This window comes from Meriones unguiculatus, chromosome 21 (assembly GCF_030254825.1).
Source record: "Meriones unguiculatus strain TT.TT164.6M chromosome 21, Bangor_MerUng_6.1, whole genome shotgun sequence".
NCBI lineage: Eukaryota > Metazoa > Chordata > Mammalia > Rodentia > Muridae > Meriones > Meriones unguiculatus.
In genome coordinates this window covers 4427133-4442172 of record NC_083368.1, presented here as the reverse complement: position 1 = coordinate 4442172, position 15040 = coordinate 4427133, and the positions used below count along the sequence as shown (strand labels likewise).

Below are 15040 nucleotides of genomic sequence, written 5' to 3'. Positions count from 1 at the left end.
ATTATCTCATAGATTATAAAGGAGTTTAAGAACTCAGTTTTATTTTCGATGTCTGGGGAAACACAGCTAGAAGAGTCCTCCCCTCCTGTATATAGTACACCACCTGAGGTCATGTAATTGCGAGCCAAGTTTATTCACTATGTATATACAGCAAACATTGAGAGATGTGGAGATGTCTGGGTAAATGGATGTTTCCTGTGGGTGAGTTGTCTGTGATGAGAGAAGGCCAGTACTGGGGCCAGTTGTGTTTCCCATGGCTGTCCATGTAAGGAGCTCAGAATCATTCTTAGTTGCATGTAAGGAAATCCACATTTTATCTTAAATAGTGCTCTAAAAGTAAGCATGGAAAAGGAAACTCTGTCAGTTGATGCAGTTACACAGAGTAAAACAATGAAATTGGTGGCCCCGAGTAGTTGGATAATGGGTGGCCTTTTCTCATTAATTCTGTTGATAATTTCTACAGTATTGTTTGCACAACAAGCAGACAATCCAAATGGACTCAGCTGCACTGACTACTTATTTTCTCTCTAAGGATTGAAAAAGAAGGTGGAGGCCTTTTTCATCATGATGTTCACCCTTATAATGGTGGCTTATACGGCCAGTTCCATGGCCCTGGCCATAGCAGCAGGCCAAAGTGTGGTCTCTGTAGCCACACTTCTCATGACAAACTCATTTATAGTTATGATGGTGAGTATAGACATTGATCCACTGGGAAGATGCTTCTTACCTTGTTTTCTCTGTATGTATTCATGGGTTGCAGAAACCTGCTTTGAGGAATCCTTACATTGGGACTCTGAAACTTTCAGAAACCAGATGCTGAAATAGAGTGACTATCAAGAGAAAGTTAGGACTTTTCCTCCTGACTCCTATCGAGTCTCTTGTATTGTTACTTAATGTTGATATAGCTTTGCTGACATGTCCTTAGTAATAAGCTTTTTAAAGATGATTTTTGTCCAAGTATGTGGTGTACATCTGTAATCTTGGCCCTCAGGCATGTGGCTGGTCATTCAAGCCAAGCCTTAGCATTTACAGTGAGACCCTGTCTCAAGGTTGCTGCCATTGAAACCAATGCACCCTTTGTCCTTCTTAATAGTCAGTGAACTCTGCTATCATGGAAAGAAAAAAGGTCACAGAAATGGAAAAGTTATTTCTTTCTGATTGCAGACAGCCTTGATAAACAGAACTTTGAAAATAAAAATCATCCTTGACTTCTTCATAAAAATGGCAGCATATCATGCATGCAGTCCATTGTTTAATAACCAGAAATGGTTTTGTTGAAAGTGAAGCTCATAAAAAGTATAACAGTGTGTACCAAGGAGCCTATCTTGAGTCTGTTTTATATTTTGAAAATTGCTTTAAAAATAGGAAGTATAAATATAGACTACATAAATTTAAATATTCAAATATTTATTTATTTATAGAAAGCCAGCATGTTCAATATGTTCATAATCTCAGCCCAAGGAAGACAGATCTTACAAGAAGGGGGATCAATAGTGTAAGGTCATCATTAGCTACATAATAAGTCTGATGTCAGCCTGGGCTACCTGAGACCATGTCTTTAAAAAGAAGATGCTAGAGTAGGTCCCAGGTTACCGCTGGCTCCCCACATTCCACCCATTTGTCTGGCCCTTGCCTGCCCATCACCACCACCACCATGGGAACACGGGAGGTCAGAACCCCAGATACGGCCTCTGGGAGTGACGGGTTTAACGGAGACTGCAGAGATGTTAGAGCTGACTGAACTAGTGCAGTCAGGGTAACTGACAGGGTCCTGACATCACCCGGGACTGGATCCTGGTATCCTGTGATTTTACAAGATGTTGTTGAAGCGAAACAGTTTCAGTTAAGAATTGTCTTTGGTGGGGCCGGACAACTCTCCTTCTGAGTAGCAGCACAGCAGGATCGGCACAGTGACCAGCAACCAGAACTCGCGGCCATAAAACACAAGTGATTATGTTTCCCAGGTGAGAGGATACCCCACGGTGGGGGATTCAGTCAGCTTTTAACTCACCTGGCTAAACCTCAGAAGAGATCCCGGTTCCACCAGACGCTTAGTCGCCAGCCCAGAGCCACACGCCAGCGGGCTCTGGTCAATGTCCCAGACTGAACTGTGGGCACCACGACATCAGAGACTGGAATTTCCAATTGAGAGATAACCCCACGGTGCAGGAAACAATTGGGACCGACCTTAGGTCACCCAGACATCCCCTGGAAAAGACTCAGGTTCCGCAGGCACCCCAGGAGCCAGCCAGGAGCCAGAGCCAGGGACCCAGGCGCCTGCGCAGAACCCTGCCTGCCTGCACGCCTGATTCACCACCTCAGATAGAACTGTGGGCCGCAGGGTACCAGAAACTGAGTTTCACTGTTGGGTACAAACCCACAGGGAGGGAAACGACTGGTCTGATCTCAGAGCACTCAGCTGATACCGCCACCCCAAAAAGGTCTCAGGAAAAATTACCCAGTTTTGGCAGATGCCCAGGCTCCCAAAGGCCAGAAAGGCAGAGCCACACACGTCTGTGCCTATGGGTTCTACTCGCCATCCCAGACAGAATGGTGGTCCCCAAAGCAAAGACTGGGTGTCCCTATCAGGAGGAAACCCCACAGTGGGGAATCATCAGGTTTAACGCTCAGGATACTCAGCACCAAAAGACTTTCTGGATTCACACAGACTCTAGGCTCTAGCCTTCTACTGCAGGCAGGAGCGATGTTCTCACCCGTCATTATTGAGTACTGCTAGGGCACTGAGGAACATAGCTGCATCCTCAGACCTACAAAAGCCAGAGAGCCATTACAGCAGCCCTCAGATACTGCGCCAAGTATTAACCAGTTATCCCTAGCTAGACTGACAAAACTGTGGGAATCCCTGGTCCTTCAAGAGGGCTGCACCCAAGAATTACACCTTAAGAGCAACAGCTGCTGCTCACTAAATTCAGAGCAAGAAACCCAGCAGCAGGACAGCCATCACCAGGACCTCTCCTGATGAGAGGAGAGCCTTCCTGAATACCACAGTTACCATACAGGTCCATACACCTGAAGTGAACTGTGACAATTCCTGAGAAGCATCCCTATTCAGATGACCATACCCAAAAAGCAGAGGAGAGCTTCAGAACCCCGCAAAGTGGATTCTCTCCACCCCAGGACTCAGCAGGCACCACAAATTAACAGACAACACCTGAGACAGAGAGATGGGTAGAGGCCAGCGAAAAAGCACAACCAACAAAAGGCAAAACAACATGGCATCCCCAGAACCCAGTTATCCAGGGGCAAGTAACCCTGGACACCCTAACATAAGTGAAATTTAAGAAGATGACCTTACATCTATGTTAATGAAGAGGGTAATGGAGGAAGTAAATAAAATGTGTAAAGAATTAGGGGAATATATAATAAAACAGATTATGGTCATGCGTAAAGAAATACAGGAAGATGCAGCCAAACAGTCTGTGTCACTGAAAGAAATAAAAGAAACAGAGGAACATTCAAACAAACAGCTGAAGGAATTAAAGGAAAAACAGGAAAATACAGTCAGACACATGAAGGGAATCAACAAAACGGTTCAAGATCTGAGGATAGAATTGGAAGAATTAAAGAAAACACAAAGGGAGGAAATCACGGAGAGGGAGAACCTAGGAAAGAAAACAGGAACTATAGAGGTAAGCATAACCAACAGACTACAAGAAATGGAAGAAAGAATTTCAGGTGTGGAAGAACAATGTAAGAAATCGATGTATCCATCAAAAAAAAATAAATCTAAAAAATTCCTGACACAAACCATCCAAGATATCCAAGACAACATAAAAACACAAAACCTAAGAATAATAGGAATAGAGGAAAAAGAAGATTCCCTCCTCCAAGGCCCAGAAAATATTAACAACAAAATCATTGAAGAAAATTTCCCAAACATAAAGGGGAAGCCTATAAGAATACAAGACGCCTACAGAACACCTAATAAATTAGACCAGAAAAGAAAATCTTCCTATCACAAAATAATCAAAACAGTAAGTATACAGAACAAGAACAACAACAACAACAACAACAACAAAAATACTAAAAGCTGCAAGGGAAAAAGGCCAAGTAACGTATAATGGCAAAACCATCAGAATCACACCTGACTTCTCAACAGAAACTATGAAAGCTAGAAGGGCCTGGACGGATAGCATGCAGACCCTAAGAGAACACAGATGTCAGCCTCAGCCTAGGCTACTGTACCCAGCAAAAACTCAGTCCTCATAGACAGTGAAAACAAGATATTCAATGACAAAAACAAATTTCAACAATACCTACACACAAATTCAGTGTTACAGAAGATACTACAAGGCAAAATACAACCCAAGAAAACTAACTACTTTCAAGAAATCATAGAAAATGAATAACCTCACTATAGCAAAACAAAAGTAGCCAAACACACAAACACACTACCATGGCCAACATCAATATCAAAGAATCTGACAGCCACTGGTCATTAATCTCCCTCAACATCAATGGACTCAATTCTCCAATAAAAAGACACAGACTAACAGAATGGATGTGTAAACAAGACCCAACAATCTGTTGCATACAAGAAACACACTTAAATCACAAAGATAGACATTACCTGAGAGTAAAGGGATGGAAGATGGTTTTCCAAGCAAATGGACCCAAGAAGCAAGCAGGAGTAGCCATCCTAATATCTAATAAAGTAGATTTTTAACCAAAATCAATCAAAAGAGATAGAGAAGGACACTTCATACTCATCAAGGGAAAATTCCACCAGGAAGATATCACAATCCTGAACATCTATGCCCCAAATGCAAGGGCACCCACATTTCTAAGAGAAACTTTAATAAAACTTAAACCACACATAGATCCCCACACCTTAATAGTGGGAGACTTCAACACCTCACTCTCAACAAAGGACAGGACAACAAAACAGAAATTAAACAAAGAAACAATAACTCTGACAGAGGTCATGAATCAAATGGACCTCACAGACATCTACAGAACCTTTCACCCAAACTCAAAAGAATTTACCTTCTTCTCAGCACCTCATGGAACCTTCTTCAAAATAGACCATATAGTTGGTCACAAAGCAAGCCTAAACAGATACAAGAAGATTGAAATAATCCCTTGTAAACTATCTGATCACCATGGACTAAAACTGGAACTCAATGACAAAAATAGCAAAAGGCCTACACACAAGTGGAAACTGAATAACTTGCTTCTAAATGACAGCTGGGTCAGAGAAGAAATAAAGAAAGAAATTAAAGACTTCCTAGAATTCAATGAAAATGAAGGCACAATATACCCAAACTTATGGGACACAATGAAGGCAGTGCTAAGCGGAAAGTTCATAGCACTAAGTGCCTTCCAAAAAGAAATTCAAAACATCTCATGCAAGCAACCTAATGGCTCACTTAAGAGCCCTAGAAAAAAAGAAGCAGACACACCAAAGAGGAATAGAAGGCTGGAAATAATCAAACTCAGAACTTAAATCAATAAATTAGAAACAAATAAAACAATTCAAAGAATCAATGAGACCAAGAGCTGGTTCTTTGAGAAAATCAACAAGATAGACAAACCCTTAGCCAAGCTAACTAAAAGGCAGGGAGAAACTATCCAAATCAAGAAAATCCGAAATGAAAAGGGGGACATAACCACAGACACTGAAGAAATCCAAACTATCATTAGGTCTTACTTCCAAAGTCTATGTGCCACAAAATTTTAAAATCTAAATGAAATGGACAATTTTCTTGACCGATTCTACATGCCAAAGCTGAATCAAGAATAGGTAAACCAATTAAATAGTCCTATATCCCCTAAGGAAATGGAAGCTGTCATCAAAAGTCTACCATGCAAAAAAAGCCCAGGGCCAGATGGTTTCAGCGCTGAATTCTACCAGACCTTCAAAGAAGAGCTAACACCAATACTCTTCAAACTATTCCACAAGATAGAAACAGAAGGAACACTACCAAACTCATTCTATGAAGCCACAGTCACCTTGGTATCTAAACCTCACAAAGACCCAACAAATAAAGAGAATTTCAGGCCAATCTCCCTCATGAACATTGATGCAAAAATACTCAACAAAATACTTGCAAACCGAATTCAAGAACACATCAAAGACATCATCCAGTACGACCAAGTAGGCTTCATCCCAGGCATGCAGGGGTGGTTCTATATACGGAAATCCATCAATGTGATCCACCACATAAACAAACTGAATGAGAAAAACCACATGATACTCTCCCTAGATGCTGAAAAGGCATTTGACAAAATCCAACATCCATTCATGTTTAAAGTATTGGAGAGATCAGGGATACAAGGCGCATACCTGAACATAGTAAAGGCAATATACAGCAAGCCTATAGCCAACATAAACTCAATGGAGAGAAACTTAAATCATTCCCACTGAAATCAGGGACAAGGCAAGGCTGTCCACTCTCTCCATATCTCTTCAACATTGTTCTTGAAGTCCTAGCTAGAGCAATAAGACAATTGAGGAGATCAAGGGGATACAAATTGGAAAGCAAGACGTCAAAGTATCACTATTTGCAGATGATATGATAGTATACCTGAGTGACCCCCAAAACTCTACCAGGGAACTCTTACAGCTGATTAACACCTTCAGCAAAGTGGCTGGATACAAAATTAACTAAAAAAAAAAAAAAAAAACAGTACCCTTCTTGTAAACAAAGGACAAAAGGGCCGAGAAAGAAATTAGGGAAACAACACCCTTCACAATAGCCACAAAGGACATAAAGTACCTTGGTGTGACCCTAACCAAGCAAGTCAAAGACTCATATGAAAAAAATTTCATGTCTCTGAAGAAAGAATTAGAAGAAGATATCAGAAGATGGAAAGATCTCCCATGCTCATGGCTTGGCAGGATTAACATAGTAAAAATGGCCATCTTACCAAAAGCAATCTACAGATTCAATGCATTTCCCATCAAATTACCAACACAATTCTTTACAGACCTTGAAAGAAAAATTCTCACCTTCATATGGAACAACAAGAAACCCAGAATTGCTAAAACAGTTCTCTACAGTAAAAGATCTTCAGGAGGTATCTCCATCTGTGATCTCAAGCTGTGCTATAGAGCAACAATACTAAAAACTGCATGGTACTGGCATAGAAACAGACTGGTGGATCAATGGAATCGAATAGAAGACCCTGACATAAATCCACACACCTACGGACACCTGATTTTTGACAAAGATTCCAAAACCATTCAATGGAAAAAAGACAGCATCTTCAACCAATGGTCCTGGTCTAACTGGAAGTCTACATGTAGAAAAATGAAAATAGATCCATACTTATCACCCTGCACAAAACTAAAGTCCAAGTGGACCAAAGACCTCAACATAAAACTAGACACACTAAACTGCTTAGAAGAAAAAGTGGGGAACACCCTTGAACTCATTGGCACAGGAGACAACTTCCTGAACAGAACACCAACAGCACAGGCTCTAAGAGCAACAATCAATAAATGGGACCTCATGAAACTGAAAAGCTTATGGAAAGCAAAGGATACTGTCCTCAGAACAAAAGGGCAGTCTACAGATTGGGAAAAGATCTTCACCAACCCTATATCTGACAGAGGGCTAATATCCAGTATATATAAAGAACTAAAGAAGTTAAATAGCAAAAAATCAAGTTTTTGAAAAAACTTTAAAAAATTAAAAAATGGGGTACAGAGCTAAACAGAATTCTCTGCAGAGGAATATCGAATGGCAGAGAAACACTTAAAGAAATGCTCAACCTCATTAGCCATCAGGGAAATTCAAATTAAAACAACACTAAGATTTCACCTTACACCCATCAGAATGGCTAAGATGAAAAACTCAAGAGACAACACATGCTGGAGAGGTTGTGGAGAAAGGGGAACCCTCCTCCACTGCTGGTGGGAATGTAAACTTCTACAACCACTCTGGAATGCAATCTGGCACTTTCTCAGACAACTAGGAATAGTGCTTCCTCAAGATCCAGCTATACCACTCCTAGGCATATATCCAAAAGATTCTCAGGTACACAATAAGGACATTTTCTCAACCATCTTTGTAACAGCCTTATTTGTAATAGCCAGAAGCTGGAAACAGCCCAGATGCCCTTCAGTGGAAGAATGGATGCACAAATTGTGGTATATCTACACAATGGAATATTACTCAGCAATAAAAAACAAGGAAATCATGAAATTTGCAGGTAAATGGTGGGATCTGGAAAAGATCATCCTGAGTGAGCTATCCTGGAAGCAGAGGGATGCACACAGTATATACTCACTCATATAGACATATAAAATACGATAAACCTACTAAAATCTGTATACCTAAAGAAAATAATCAAGAGGAAGGACTCTTGCTAAAATGCTCAATTCTTATCCAGAAAGGCAAAGAGGCTGGACATCAGAAGAAGGAGAAAAGAGGGAACAAGTCAAGATCCTGACACATAGAACCTCTGAAAAGCTCTGCCCTGCAGACTATCAATGTAGATACTGAGACTTATGGGCAACTTTTGGGCAGAATGCAGGGAATCTTAGGAAAGAAGTGGGAAACAGTAAGATCTGGAGAGGACAGGAACTCCATAAGGAGAGTAACAGAACCGAAAAATCTGATCACAGGGGTCTTTCCTGAGACTGCTATTCCAACCAAGGACTATGCATGGAGATAACCTAAGACCCCTGCACAGATGTAGCCCATGGCAGTTCAATATCCAAGTGGGTTCCATTGTGATAGGAACCGGGACTGTCTCTGACATGAACTGATTGGCCTGCTCTTTAATTACCTCCCCCTTAAGGGGAAGCAGCATTATCACGCCACAGAAGAGGATAAGGCAGCCACTCCTGATGAGACCTAATTGAGTAGGATCAGAAGGAAGGAAAAGAAGACCTCCCCTATCAGTGGACTTGGGAAGGGGCATGCAGGCAGAGGGTGGAGGAAGGGAGCGATTGGGACGGGAGGAGGGAGGGAACCACCGGGGAGATACAAAGTGAGTAAAGTAATAAAGAAAAATAAAATTTAAAAAATTTTAAAAAGTGGGGGAAAAAAAGAAGATGCTAGAAAGCTGGAAATTCACCTATCTTCTTGCTAGGTTTCTGACTGACAGTGTTTTCCATCAGTATATGACTGTTTATTTCACAGTATTTGTTTAATATTTCCTTATTTCTAATCTTGATCAATTTTGTACTCAAGTGATAAATCAATAGGACCTGTTCTCATATATATATACATTTTTTTAATTTTTTTTTTTTTTTTTTTAGCTAGCATATCAACACAGTCTTCTTACCAGAACAGGCTGTCTCTCAAGGAGACGCCATTAGCTGATGCCTTGCTAAAGTTTAGTTCTTTCATTTTGGATTTTGAAACTAACAGTGTGCATATTATTTAGAAAATTTTAATCTTTGTTTACATTCTCATTCAATAAATATAGTATCTTTAAACAAGTAAAACATATGTTTTAATTCCTGTTTGGTCTGATTGCTATGTAAATGTTTATAACCAGGACTTTAAAGCGATCCATCAAACTGTATTTCACTCAGAGATGGTTTGTCATATAATCAGTGTTTGGTTAGCACAGTTCTGAACATACACACGCATCCCAACAGCACTGTCATTGTCTTGCATGTCCCTGTTCCCTTGGTATGATAGAACACATATCATGAGGCCCTCATTGTGCTTAGTTTTCTTCTCCAACAGTCATTTCCTGCCTTCTGCATTGTGATTCTGCTTTGGGGTCAGTCTTCTTTTTCCTTTAGGATGTCTTTTTTATTTTATTTTAATTTTTATTATTAGTTACATTTTATTAACACTGTATCCCTCTCACTCATTCCCTCCCAAATCCACCCTCCTCCCTCATCTCCTTCCTGCCCCTTTCCAAGTCCACTGATTGGTGAGGACCTCCTCTCCTTTCATCTGACCCTGTTTTATCAGGTATCTTCAGGACTGCCTGAAAACTCCTCCTCTGTGGCCTAGCAGGACTGCTCCTGCCGTGGGTGGTGGGGAGGTCAAAGAGCCTGCAATTGAGTTCCTGTCAGAAATAGTCCCTGTTCCCCTTACTATGGGAAACCAACTGGTTACTGAGCTACCACAGGCTACATCCCAGCAGAGGTTGTAGGTTATATCCATACATGGTCCTTGGTGGAGTGTCAGTCTCAGAAAAGACCCCTGTGCCCAGATATATTTGATCCTTATGGAGCTCCTATTCTTTCCATGTCATACTAACTCCCCCTTCTTTTCAGATGATTCCCTGCACTCTGCCAAAGGTTTGGTTATGAGTCTTAGTATCTGCTTTGATACACTGCTAGGTAGAGTCTTTCAGAGGCCCTCTGTGGTAGGCTCCTGTCCTGTCACTTGTTTTCTCCTATGTCCAATGCACATCCCATTTGTCTTTCTAAGTGAGAATTGATCATCTTAACCTGGGTCTTCTTTCTTATTTATCTTCTTTAGGTGTATAGATTTTATTATGTTTAACATATCTTATAGGTCTATATAAGTGAGTATATACCATGTGTGTCTTTCTCGTTCTGGGATACCTCATTCAGAATGATCTTTTCTAGATCCCACCATTTGCCTGCAAATTTCATGATTTCCTCGTTTTTGATTGCTGAGTAGTATTCCATTGTGTAAAAATACCACAATTTCTGTATCTATTCTTCCGTTGATAGACATCTGGGTTGTTTCCAGGTTCTGCCTATTACAAATAAAGCTGCTACAAAGATGGTTGAGCAAATGTCCTTGTTGTGTACTTAAGGTAATTTTGGGTATATACCTAATAGCAGTATAGCTGGGTCTTGAGGAAACACTATTCCCAATTGTCTGAGAAAGCACCAGATTGATTTCCAAAGTGGTTGTATCACTTTACATTCCCACAAGCAATGGAGGAGGGTTCTCTTTTCTCCACAACCTCTCCAGCATGTGTTTGATTTGAGTTTTTTATTTTAGACATTCTGATGGGTATAAGGTGAAATCTCAGGGTTGTTTTGATTTTCATCTCCCTGATGACTAAGGATGATGAGTATCTCTTTAAGTGCTTTTCTGCCATTCTATATTCCTCTACAGAGAAGTCTCTCTTTAGCTCTGTTCCACATTTTTTTAATTGGATTATTTGTTTTATTGCTTTTTAACTTCTTTAGTTCTTTATATATACTAGACATCAGCCCTCTGTCAAATATAGGGTTGGTGAAGATCCTTTCCCAGTCTGTAGGCTGTTGTTTTGTTCTGACGACAGTGTCTTTTGCTTTACAGAAGCTTTTCAGTTTCATGAGGTCCCATTTATTGATTTTGCTCTTAGAGCCTGTGCTGTTGGTGTTCTGTTCAGGAAGTTGTCTCCTGTGCCAATGAGTTCTAGGCTTTTCCCCACTTTTTCTTCTAAGTGGTTTAATGTGTCTAGTTTTATGTTGAGGTCTTTGATCCACTTGGACTTTAGTTTTGTGCAGGGTGCTAAATATGGATCTATTTTCATTTTTCTGCATGTAGACATCCAGTTGGACCAGCACCATTTGTTGAAGATGCTGTCTTTTTTCCATTGAATGGTTTTGGCTTCTTTGTAAAGAATAAAGTATTCATAGGTGTGTGGATTTATTTCTAGGTCTTCTATTTGGTTCTAGTAATCCTCCTTTCTGTTTCTATGCCAATACCATGCAGTTTTTATTACTATTGCTCTGTAGTACAGCTTAAGATTGGGGATGGAGATACCTCCAGATGACCTGTTGTTGTACAGGATCGTTTTGGAGATTCTGGGCTCTTTGTTTCTCCATATGAAGCTGAGAATCTTTTTTTCAAGGTGCATAAAGAATTGAGTTGGTATTTTGATGGGAATTGCATTGACTCTGTAGATTGCTTTTGGCAGGATGGGCACTTTCACAATGTTAATACTACCAATCCATGAGCAGGGGAGATTTTTCTATCTTCTGATATCTTCTTCTAATTCTTTCTTCAGGTACTTAAAGTTTTTTTCAAACAGGTCTTTCACTTGCTTGGTTAGTGTCACCGCACAGTACTTTATGTTATTAATGGTTATTGTGAAGGGTGTTTTTTCCCTGATTACTTTCTCGGCCATTTTGTCTTTTGTATACAGGAGGGCTACTGGTTTTTGTTTTTTATTTTTTTTAGTAAATTTTGTATCCAGCCACTTTGCTGAAGGTGTTATCAGCTGTAGCAGTTCCCTGGTAGAATTTTTAGGGTCACTCAGTGTCGGGAGCCGCATTCGCCATTACAAGATGGCGCTGGCTTCCTGTTTCCTGGTTCTTGCCAGAACTCGCCTTGCAGCAGCGCATGCGCCACAGGATGCTAATATGGATTTGAGTGCTCTCCCTATCAGAGAACACATGCTAATTGGGTATTGTGCGGAGCACCAATTACAGACGAGCACGTAGCCCTGCGGGCTATTTAAGCAGAGCACTCACAAGGCTTGAGGTCCTTCTCCATCTACCTACAAGAGCCTTACAATAAAGATTCTGCTGGACAAATCTTCGGTTGCCGCGTCTTCCTTATCGGCGAAGGATTGCGCGCGACAAGTGGTGCCGAAACCCGGGAATCGCCGACCCCGGGCAGAGGAATGACTCGAAGGACCCCCGACTGCTCGTCGGAGGAAGATTCAAGCCAGCAGAGTGAAAAGCTGCAGCACTTTTCAGCAAGGTATGATTTCTGTGGTCTGGTGTATTCCAACGGGCATTGTCAGACCATCAAGATAGTCTATCAGAAGCTGAAAAGGGAAAAAAGGCTAAGCAGGAAAGAAAGCCAATAAAAAAGAAAGTAAAAGGTAAAGATAAGCTAGCTGAACTTGAAAAAAGGGCAAAGCAACTTGCAAAGAAGGAAGAAGAGCTCGAACAGCGAGCAAAAAACTTAAAGCTGTTGCCTGCCTCTGAGAAAGGGGTAAGTAAAGGTGAGGAGGACCCTAAATTGTATCCTCTCCTCACTGAGTTTAAAAATTATACAATATCGTCCTCTTCCGAGGAGGAGACGTCCTCCGAAGGAGAGGATCAGCAAGAGTCATCTGACTCTGAGGAGGAAACAGGGCTTGATCCTGATGAACAAGCAGAATTAGATGAGGAAGCGGCCAAATATGCCTCCGCCTTATGCGCCAGGGTATGGTGCGACAGCGCCTCTGCTTGAGGAGAAGAGCCAGAGTAAAGATAAAAGAAAGGTTAAGACTTCTAACTCGCTGAAAGGACCGGATCCTATTTTAATAAGATCCAGGGGAGCTGTCTGTGTTTTTCCACAGGAAGAAAACAATCCATTCTGGGTACCGGAGTGCCTCACGCGAAAGCTCGTGACAGCTGAAGATGATCTTTCAACAGACACACCTGCTACTGCTTAAAGAATCAAGGACAGCAAGGAGGACCACTAATTCTACTCGAGTGGATTCATTGCCCACAGACTGGCTTTACCCTGGGTTTCTTCTGCCTTTTCTTACTTCAGATTGGGTGGGGGTGGGAATGTAACCTTGGTAGCAGGACTGCTCCTCTGTTTTTGGTTGCTTCGCAAGTTCAAAAGACAACAACATGCAAAGAATGTGGCCATAGTTCAGGCTATGCTGGCTGTCGAACAGGGAACATCCCCTCAAGTCTGGTTAAACATGCTTAGCCGTTGAGACACTGGCAGAACTCATGGCACTCCTGACGGGCACAGGTTCCCATTGCACCGGGATGCTGTTCTGAACAGACCTTTGCATCTCCCAGGGCTCAGGTTCCCATTGCACGGGGTTCAAGGTGCAAAGGGTCTCTTATACTATGTAACCTCCTTGATCGCTTATGCTGTTGAGTCAGTGAGCCGATCAGAAATCTCATAGTATTACATTTTGGCTTGCCTTGTAATTTTAAAGAAAGGGGGAGATGTTGGGAGCCGCATTCGCCATTACAAGATGGCGCTGGCTTCCTGTTTCCTGGTTCTTGCCAGAACTCGCCTTGCAGCAGCGCATGCGCCACAGGATGCTAATATGGATTTGAGTGCTCTCCCTATCAGAGAACACATGCTAATTGGGTATTGTGCGGAGCACCAATTACAGACGAGCACGTAGCCCTGCGGGCTATTTAAGCAGAGCACTCACAAGGCTTGAGGTCCTTCTCCATCTACCTACAAGAGCCTTACAATAAAGATTCTGCTGGACAAATCTTCGGTTGCCGCGTCTTCCTTATCGGCGAAGGATTGCGCGCGGCAACTCAGGTATACTACCATATCATCTGCAAATAGTGATACTTTGATGTCTTCCTTTCCAATTTGTATCCCCTTGATCTTCTTTAATTGTCTTATTGCTTTAGCTAGGACTTCAAGTACTATGTTGAAGAGATATGGACAGAGTGGGCAGCCTTGTCTTGTTCCTGATTTCAGTGGGATTGATTTAAGTTTCTCTCCATTGAGTTTGATGTTGGCTATAGGCTTGCTGTATATTGCCTTTACTATGTTTAGATATGTGCCTTGTATCCCTGATCTCTCCAAGACTTTAAACATGAATGGGTGTTAGATTTTGTCAAATGCTTTTTTTTTTCTTGGCATGTAAGGAGATGATCATGTGGTTTTTCTCCTTCAGTCTTTTTGTCTGGTGGATTACATTGATGGATTTTTGTATATTGAACTACCCTTGCATACTTAGGATGAAGCCTACTTGGTCATGGTGGATGATATCTTTTATGTGTTCTTGGATTCAGTTTGCAAGTATTTTGTTGAGTATTTTTGAATCAATGTTCATAAGAGAGATAGGTCTGAAGTTCTCTTTTTTTTTGTTGGGTCTTTGTGTGGTTTAGGTATCAAAGTGACGGTGGCTTTATAGAATGAGTTTGGTAAAGGTCCTTCTGTTTCTATTTTATGGCATAGTTTAGAGAGAATTTGCAAATTTGCAGTTAGCACTTCTTTGAAGGTCTGGTAGAATTCTGCACTGAATCCATCTGGCCCAGGGTTTTTTTTTTTTTTTTTTTTTTTGAAGGGAGACTGTTGATGACTGCTTCTATTTCCTTGGGGATATAAGGACTATTCACTCTTTCTACCTGATCTTGACTTAATTTCGGTAGATGAACTCTGTCGAGAAAATTGTCCATTTCTTATAGATTTTCAAATTTTGTCACATATAGGCT

At 41.2% G+C, this 15040-nt stretch overlaps 1 protein-coding gene across 1 annotated transcript in view; it reads left to right on the top strand.

Annotated features, from left to right (window-relative positions):
* LOC110541504 (broad substrate specificity ATP-binding cassette transporter ABCG2-like) overlaps positions 1-14082 on the top strand; it is a 58706-nt gene extending 44624 nt beyond the window's left edge. The window contains 1 exon segment of the mRNA XM_060373924.1: positions 533-14082. Coding sequence (XP_060229907.1) covers positions 533-825 — 293 coding nt within the window. The 3' untranslated portion in view covers positions 826-14082.
* Positions 14083-15040: the final 958 nt, after the last annotated feature.